The sequence below is a fragment of the Punica granatum genome, chromosome 7 (genome assembly GCF_007655135.1).
Source record: "Punica granatum isolate Tunisia-2019 chromosome 7, ASM765513v2, whole genome shotgun sequence".
NCBI classification, from domain to species: domain Eukaryota; kingdom Viridiplantae; phylum Streptophyta; class Magnoliopsida; order Myrtales; family Lythraceae; genus Punica; species Punica granatum.
In genome coordinates, this window is record NC_045133.1 from 12,004,320 (window position 1) to 12,013,748 (window position 9,429).

At 38.6% G+C, this 9,429-nt stretch overlaps 1 protein-coding gene across 1 annotated transcript; it reads right to left on the reverse strand.

Moving 5' to 3' along the window:
* Positions 1 to 1,593: 1,593 nt before the first annotated feature.
* LOC116213744 (MLO-like protein 1) lies at positions 1,594 to 8,715 on the reverse strand. Its single transcript, XM_031548791.1, has 13 exons — positions 8,047 to 8,715; positions 7,715 to 7,965; positions 6,978 to 7,094; positions 6,835 to 6,895; positions 6,569 to 6,663; positions 5,835 to 5,909; positions 5,661 to 5,749; positions 5,489 to 5,538; positions 3,278 to 3,318; positions 2,576 to 2,785; positions 2,422 to 2,489; positions 2,250 to 2,310; positions 1,594 to 2,092 (listed from the first exon to the last, which is right to left on the reverse strand). Exons 1-13 carry the CDS (start codon positions 8,225 to 8,227, stop codon positions 1,853 to 1,855), a joined length of 1,539 nt encoding a protein of 512 aa, XP_031404651.1. The 5' UTR covers positions 8,228 to 8,715; the 3' UTR covers positions 1,594 to 1,852.
* Positions 8,716 to 9,429: the final 714 nt, after the last annotated feature.

Below are 9,429 nucleotides of genomic sequence, written 5' to 3' on the forward strand. Positions count from 1 at the left end.
TGCACTGGAGGGGTCTGATGAATTAGATGACCTTCTTTTTGGGTGAACCAAACAGACAACCTCAAAAAGAATTTTTGAGCCCTACAGACGTCAGGCGACGTGCAAAGACCCTACCTCACCTAACGTTGACTTTTATACCTCCTCAATCTGCCGAGGAAATCGTGCATTGTCCGTCGATGGACTACTGTCCAAAGATTTTGTGACAGATCAGGACTTTCCACTGTTATACTGCACAGCAATCGCACTATATTTAAGAAAATAGAATTTATGACCCATGGTGCCCATGGAGCACTGTATCATCCGAAGGTAGAGGAAGTAGTGTCATGGTAATACAATATCGTGCTAGAATTTTTTCTATATTTAAGGAAATAGAGAAGAACTAGAGAAGAAAAGGACAAAACAAAAACAATTTTTTTGGATTATAATTAAAGCTCGTAGATTTAGTGTAATAAAATAAAAATTATAATAATTAATAAAAAATTAAAATTAAAATTAAAAAAATATATGAATACCCGTGCGTTACACTGAAATTGATAAATAAATCTATTAGTTATTTTGGTGGAGCAAAATGTTATAAATCCATAATTTTGTTGATAATATAGCTCATTTAATTTTATTTTTTTAAATTCATGTATTTGATATATTCCTTTAACTCCATCTTCACCTCATTTAACTTAGTATCTATTTTCATTTAAGAAAGAACTTTGTATATATAAAGTTCAACCGTTCATGAGAATTGTTTATAAAAAAAATTTCTTAAGATAGAGGACTGATATAATTGAAATATCGTGTAAAAAATATATTACATATAATAATAGTATAATACTCTATTTTAATAGGAAACTGTATATTAAAATTATATCATTAAAATTCTTAAAATTTTAAAAAATATATGATGTTGATATGACAACATGAGAGAGTTTAGAATTCCGACGACGTAGTAACATAAGAGAAGGCGATTTTAGTTTTGATCAGATGACGGTATAATATGCTAGCTCGAGAGTTTGTTGATATATATATATATATATATATATATATATTGATATTGATATTGATACATTGATTGTTCATGAAATACAAATATATTGCGAGTCTCATAGAAAACGAAGAAAATATCTACCTTCAGGTTTAATTCTTTGTGCAAAACGACCAAATCTATACATAATTATTTCCTTTATAATTAATTTAAAATATTTCTATCTATTAATGTATTGCACTATAATTATAGTTACGTAATAATAATAATTCTCACAAATTCTGAACTCAACCTTTTTTTTTTCCCTCCCACTATCCCACGGTGCATCCTTTTGCCTTTATAAATTTGGATGGAGGAGGTTGTTAAGGAGCTCATAGGACCAATGTGTGAGGGATCTGAACGCTTAACTTTCTCAATAGTTGAATCGTAGGGATAATGATTGTTACACTACTTCCGCTGACCTTTCGTCCGAGTCTCATTTCAGATTTGATCAACAGCATCGTTACATTCTGTCAGCTGTACGTCATTCGTAATATCCACCAAGTCCGTTGGCTGTTCCGGTCAGTCTTCCCCGAGCAAAAGCAACCATCGTTTTGCAATAATAATGTTCATGACAATTTCATTTCCAAAGCAGAGCTTTCGCATTAATAAAGAATTAGGCCTCACATTAACACCCATGTCTATCAAACAGAACATCTCACTCTCATTTCAGCCGCCACTGAGACAACAGAGGTAAAGCAAGGTTTGCATCAGTAGGACAACTATTTCAACATCCTACATGTGATTACCGGCATCATCATATAATTTTATAATCTACAAAACGGTCTTCTCGATTAGATAAGAGAGAAACCGAGAATGAAGATACACTAGCCTCCTTCACTTGGGCCCATCGGCAGAGGGTTTTGCAGCTTGGATTTCCTCAGGTGCGGATGCCTTCTTTGCTAGCCTTCCAAGCTGAATCCCGACTGTGGAACCATCGGTACCATGTGAACTCGCTTGGGAGGACCCATCTCCCCCCGGTTTCAATACCTTCTTTCTCTTCACCTTCTCAGCCCAGCCCATGATTCCCGCTTGCACGTGATCGTCAAAAATCGCTTTTTTAAAGGAGGTTCCCATCTTCATTTCATAGCAACAGAGAATGTAGTGTCAGAATATACCATAAGATCCAAAGATTATGTTGTTCGTATTGCTACAATATTCCTATACAATTGACAAAGATGTATCTGTTCAAACATTGAGGGGTGAGAGTCTAAAGTATCTGAACAAAACTGACCTGCGTTACGATGGCGTAGAAAGGTAAGGTGCTGTAACTGCAGAGTACCTGAATGAACACCCTGAACACCAAATCCCAAAAGGTTAAAAAGGGAGAGGGAGAGGGAGAGGGAGAGAAAGATGAATGTTCTCTAACACATCAATATCTACGAGGAAAAAGATAGCCGGCTTACCCTATAATAAGCCTCGGGACAATATATTGGACCTGACCCATTATGCAGGAGTCAAAGCCGTACTGAACCTGTAGACGGAAGAAACATGGCCGTTTCTTGTCAATTTGTTCACCAATTTGAAGCAAAACCGGCCAGTAATCAGAAGAAAACATACCCATATCCAGAAGAAGAATGCAATCTCAAAAGCATTTTGGAAAAGGATGAAATGGATCAGAAAGAGGACGAATCGGGGTTTTCCAAACCAAAAGTGCTCGTCTGAGGGTTGAATTACGAGCTCTCCTTCTATGGCTGTGTGCTTCTCTGCAACTTCATGTGCTAATTGGGTGATCACATGCTCAAGCTTTGTGCCCACAGCAAGCAGAAGCTGGAAAATCATGGAGGTTGATGGATGAAAGAGTAAGTCAGAGATCAAATGTATCAGCAAACATTTCACAAGGTATGATTTTACAATACTGACTCTTTAGCACGACATCTGACAAAATTTCGGTAGTCTATAAGCACAAAGTAGCTGTAATCAGCCCCAAGAAAATGCTCACTCAGAACCTGCTCACAGTAGAAGCTCGACTTCCAGTAGATGTAAATTATTTAATTAAGGCTGACTTAACTATCAAAACTTTCAGCAGATGAGGGGAGCTTTTACACCCACCATTTGTTAAAGGGGAAACTCACGTATCATATTCAGCAGAACATCCAGTTCACCAAAAACTTCCACCATCAATTTGAATGAACTTCATTATTAAATCAATGGCCATAAACTTGATTTCACATTTAGGTATAACTGAAACCAGTAACTGCCTATAGAACTTTTTGAAGCATGAATGGGGATATTGGATTATGAAACAAGAATGCTACTTACGATGAAAGGGATAAAAGCTATCCAAAAGTAAGTGTGCCAACCTGCAGAGAGAGAATAAATCAATATCAAATAGTCACAATCTTGGACTCTTTTGAGCCAACATCTGAATTGTGAATGATGATACACAGGAAATCCCATAAATCACATAATGACTGGATAAAACTGAACAGAGCTAGTCTAAATACATGTACTTAGGATTCACAATTCAAAGTTAGAAAATTAAAGGTGTAACCTTTTTCTTCTACTCAACTCAACCTGTAATGTCAAAAGTGCATAGCAGACTGGACATTGTCAATAGGATGCATGGTTCAAGCATTTATACTACAAAATGAGAAAGCTATCAATTCATAATTCATGAGAATCTCCAATGTGCTCCTGCAGTGAAAGCTTCGGTTCAAAGGTGAAGCAGCCCAAACTGTTCTATGGAACTTCTCTAAGTCAAATAAGGTGACCCTACAATACGGAATAAAGTCCCGTAGTTAGGGAAACTTCACTAGAAAGTACGCATGTGATAACCTCAGTTCTTGAACACTACACGGCACTTATGTGATATGAGAAAGAGCCGAGCACCCATAGACAGTAGGCTGCAAAATCTGTAACTGATTCTCATATAGGATCCTGCAGAAAAGGGAAGAATATCTTTGCGGATTCAAAGATGTCTCTAAAACTCGTATATATATAAATACAGCTCTTCCACATATCAAATCTGTGCTCATGACACAGATAACAGCACTGGATAAGCTGTTGTTCTGATTATTTCACTTATTCTAATTAACAGCTACATTCTAAACTGAGCCAAAAGATTCTCCAGATAGAGGCTTTTGTCTTGGAAATCTAACCAGACTCTTGGATGAGAACATGACAGCAATCATGGCAGAAGATAGGGTTCTAAAGTCTTGGTCTAAAAGGAGAACAATAAGGACCTCTTGTACTCCTAAGACTTGACTTCCGATTCCAGGACTTAAATAAGATAAAAATACTAGTTATCACACAAGCATAACTAACCAACATTATAAATAAGGAGAATTTCATCTCCTGCTTTAGGAATTTAGGGTGGTACCAACCCCAATAGGAAAAATTTTAAAGAAAAGAGAGCCACCAATGAGAGGAAGAACTTCTCTCTTCTAAAGCAATCTCTCCAATTATTTTTGCCTCACGACTCTGACCAGAAAAGCATGCTATCACATAAATCAGCTCGACCTATATAGTTTACTGAAAGGTGTTTGATTGGAAGTTTAAACTCAAGTTCTTCATATACACAACAAGAGCTGAAGTCAGTGACAGTCCCCTAATATCGCAGCTAATGATGTCAGCAGATTAGACCCAATCGTGCGACCTCCACTACATTATGAGTTAGCAAAGACTACAATTCAGAGCACTCAGCCAAAAAACAAAACCAATAAGTTGTGATTACAGGAAAACTGGTGACTTGCTTGATTCACTTCAACTTTGTGGAAAACCAAGACTTGTCTCTTCTGATTCGGGTGAGTGATAAGTCTTTCTTCCCAAAGTATACTAACTATATAGAACTACTTTCTTACCAATGTCAAAAACTTTCCAAATTCAAGCCTCTATTTTCCACATCACCTCTATCAATGAATCAGCCACCTTGTGACCCCTTCCACACCCAAATGGACCAAATGAAAGGCCTTCCAAGAAATCCTCAGAAGTTGCATTCTAGTGGATAAGGCAAAGGTAAAAAAATTTGTCTGGAAAAGAGATTTCACTTGAGCTATCAGTAGTTATTCTGCTTAAAGGCTGTTCTTTTAAGAATGTTAGAGGCATTGGTATGCCTGACTGGATGATATTATCAGCCAAACAATATCATACAAAGAAGGAAGTGGGTTTGATTTCAATTTGTTCTGTGCTTCTGTTCTGTCGGCGGCCAATACATTTTGCAAGTGCTACCAATATTTCAGAGCAGCATATGCAGGCAAAATGGCTGCTTAATGACATGATCCCACCTGAACCATGACTACCATAACTATCTAAGAAATGAGTATGAATGACTCGCTATTCAGTCGGTTACTGAGTGCTCATCAAGGGTGATGTGCTGGGGGAGATGTAAATTAGTGCCATCCCAGAACGAGAAGTGGATGCAAATATGGAAAAAAGAAAAATTGCAAGCTCTGGTAATAAAAAACCAAGCTAAGGTGTAAATAAGAGAGGAAAAGTCAATAGATGGAATATTAAACCAAGAAATTTGCTTACCGTTGACATTCAGCAACAGAAAAATGACAACGAATACCCAGAGGTACCAACTGCAATCAAGGAAATCAGATGCACTCAGCATAAGCAATGAACATCTCTGCCACTTGCTAGGCCAAACACACCATTAGAGTTTCCCTCATGAAATATGTTATTGTTTCGAGATGCGACACACCTGATGCCCACAACTTGCTTGAAGTCATCTTCAAGAGCACGTATCATGTACTTGTGAAAATTGAACTTTGGGTTGCTCCTGCAATGTGTCTGCCACAGAAAGAACAAAAGCACTACAAAACAAGCCTTCCAACGAGTACTTGAAATGGAAAACGAACTTGTTTCCAAAATCTACCATGATGAAGCCCAGTCGCAATGTGGCATAATCGGCTTTAGTAACAGGAGCGTAGAATTGTTTGAAGAATGAATGCTGCAAAAAAAAAAAAAGGGACAAAGTTGAGGTTTAATGCAAGCAAAATTTCTAATACAGTTGCTAATCCTAGATCTTATATCAGTAATAACACTAGCTTGAAACTATTTTCCCAATAGTTCCACCTCTCTAACACTTCAAACAGTGAATTGTAATGAAAAACATGAGAATGAAACTTAGTGATAACTTATAAGCCACGGGAAGCAAAGAATAACTGATACTAAGTTGCTGTTGGTCCTGAAAAATTGTTCATAAAAGTTCGATGAACAATCAAACCCCCATTTCTACCTCGCCTATCATTTCTTGGCCCTTCTTTGACAGAACAAGTTGAATATATTCTCAGCGCCCCTAGTCAGCTCAACAGTCATTGAAAACTCAGCTTTATAAAACACCATTATGCAGGCTTCTACATAACAGGTACACCTTTTGATTCGACTCAATGCATTAAAAATACTGTCTCTACTTCTAAGACAACAAATTCAGAAGAAATGGTGCAAAATCAGTGTGTTACTCTATATCTGAATTTCTCTCGACTGCACAAATTAATGAAACCATTGTGGGTTTCTATTCCCTGTACCATTTGTCGATGGTGAACTAGAGATTCTTATAGAAAGATAGCAAGAACAGAACAAGAATGATATTCAAGATTCTAAACATACCAGCCATCTCAGAAGAGCAGAATTTTTCCCAATGCCCAGAAAATGATCCTTAATAAAAGCATGTTGATGAACATGCGTGAACTTTGGTTTCAAAACTGCATCAAAGAAGTTGACCAGTTACAGTAGTAGCAATTTAAGCAAATTAAGATGACACAGCTATTGGCTAAATATCCTTCCAGAGCCATGCTTAAATTATTCGTGTTCTAGGTAAATAGTTGCAAGAACAGGAAGGACAAAGGAAAAATGATCTCCTAAATTTTGAATACCTTGTTCGGTATCATAATTCTCTTTTGTAATGGAATCTTCCCAGCGTTTCCATTGGCGTATCTGCATCACCAAGATCACAATGACCAAACATATGCCAAGTTCAAGTAAAGGCAACCTAAGAAAGAAGACAACTATTGCTTACCCTTGCCCCTCCAAATAGAACAGTCAGAACACAGAATGTCACATGGACAATGGCCAGCACGAAGATAAAGATATGAAGATGGTGCAGTGCTTCTGTGGACAACAGTGGCACCTTACCCTGAAAATACAAAACGTAAGTTCCTCACAGATGCTTCAGAAACTCGTACACAAAATCATGGATAGTAAGTAAGTGAAATATTCAGTTGGATAACTCACTGACAAACACAGTCTTGGTTAATACAAAGGCTTGAGGGTTCTTGCATTGAGATAAATTGTATGTTTCAAGCATTAATCCAGATTCAACTTAGTTAAAATTGCAAGTAAGCCTATTTTGACATTGAGCAGCATCTGAAATACTATGATTGAGCTGGCTGAACCCATCAAATTCCATGGAGGTTAATGAAGCAGTCGGATCATTTGGCGTGAAATAATCAGTTTTCTAAAGCAGCTGAAATATAAGATGGCACACAGACAAAAGCAACGCATGAAATAAAAGATACTGAACAAACGTACTTAGTCAAATCTATGTAGTAAGAACCAAGAGCAGCAGGGATACGATGAAAAATATACTTGTTATAGAGGAAAATATGGAAAAATTCAAACCTTAAACAAAGGAAAACATGTTCATACGATTTTTATTCATATAGACCATGCCAAACACAACGAACACAAAAGCCTTCAGCCACATGGGTCGCACATGGCGGGTTCGACCTAACGACAGTAGTGAGGAATTTGAACCTTTTGGGCACATGTGAGGGTCTCGGAAGCCGTCGTCGTGTTCTCGGCAAGAAGACGCCGGTATGAGCCGGGGGTCCAAGAAGAGACCGAGAAGGAAGACTGGAAATGCGAAGTATTCGTCGTCGTCTCGGGCTTCTCCTGGGGGCTGCAGGGGAGCATGTGGTGCATGAAGTCCTTGGAGACGCAGAATTTGGAGATAACGTTCTGGAAGACAGTGAGGAGTAGGGATATGAACCCCAACAGCATCAGCTCTGCAAAAATCAACACGATTCCCATGATTCCGGCAAGAAAATTATCAAAAAGAGCAGAGAGACAAGAGAGCGGTAAAGAACCTTCTTTGACCTTCTGGAGAGCCTCGTAGAGGGGCTTCTGGTTATGGGATTTGAGGAACTTGCCGGCGTAGTGAAGCAGCCGCTCCAAGGCGAGGGAGATGGCCACAATCACCGTGCACACCGCCGCCACCACCCATGTCGGGGTGAACTCTAACGTCTCTCCACCTTCTCCCCCACTCATCTTCCCCTCTCTCTCTCTCTCTCTCTCTCTCTCTAGAGACTCTCTCAAACTTCGAAAATGCTGTCCTGGGTGAAATGGATCTGACCCAGAAACTAACAGGCCCAACGCAACAGCCTTTCAGATTACTCTGTCTCTGTCTCTGTCTCTGGGTAATGCAGGGAAGACAAACAACGGGAGAAAGGGAGTGAGTTACAGCCACGGGGGAAGAGGAAGGACCATGGGAAGGGAGGTAGTGGTTGCGATTGATGATGAGAAGAAACACTGTGATTCTGGTGGGGTTCTTTGTTTAATGATGAAGACTAAACAAAATCAGTGCTTTGAAATGAGAGAGTGTTCGGTATTTGATTTAGCTCCATAATCAATAATAATCAAAATCAAAGTACGGAAGGTATGAATGTAAACGAACAAACAGGAACTTGGCACATCACATGCAGAGGAGAGAGAGAGTGTGTGAGTGACGAAGAAAAAGGTGGCTCGTCTATTCGGTTTACTTACCATGGAGAGAGATGGACGTGCGTATTCTATTCATACTATGATGTTGTAAAAGCAACTCTCTTTTTTTCCTTCCTTTTCCGATAAAATCGCGATGTGTTTATTTATAACATGAATAAGTCTAGTGCAAAGCATTAGTTTGGACATCGCCACATATAATCTTTTTGATAAATTTTAAATCTGTACACTACACGTAAAATTTGTTTATTAAACAAATCAATATGCTGTCGAATTTTATGGTCGTGGAATCCATTTTCCATTTTGTTCGGTTAGAAGGAAGACATCACAGGCCAGACCACGCGCGGACCACCTCAGTGAGATAATTAGTGCCGTATCTTTCGGCCACTTGCAACGTAACTTTGTCCATGCCGAAAGGACGAGACACGGATAAGTGATACTGATGGAGGGAGACTTAACGGTGGGAAAGGGAATTGGCCAACAGTATGACATTGACACAATTTGACAGTCCGATAGAATATATACTGTTTCGGCTAATACTTGGCCATTCATTTACTGCGATAGTAACAGGCGAATACGAACAAGAGAGCGTAATAAAGCTATTTCGACGGGAAAATACTTGAGTTTCGTGACTGAATTTTCAATCCCGGTCCATGCTTACTCTTGTACAATGAGAGTTTTGATTTTGTACTTTGCCAGTAACTAAAAGTTCAGTCACGGAATCCAAGAATTTTCCATTTCGAGATCATATC

Coding starts and splice junctions, on each gene's coding strand:
- LOC116213744 (XM_031548791.1), bottom strand. CDS start 8,227: ATGAGTGGGGGAGAAGGTGGAGAGACGTTAGAGTTCACCCCGACATGG. Junction 5,539..5,660: donor AAGCAAGTTGTGGGCATCAG/GTGTGTCGCATC, acceptor CCTTGATTGCAG/TTGGTACCTCTGGGTATTCG. Junction 3,319..5,488: donor TCTGTTGCTGAATGTCAACG/GTAAGCAAATTT, acceptor CTCTCTCTGCAG/GTTGGCACACTTACTTTTGG.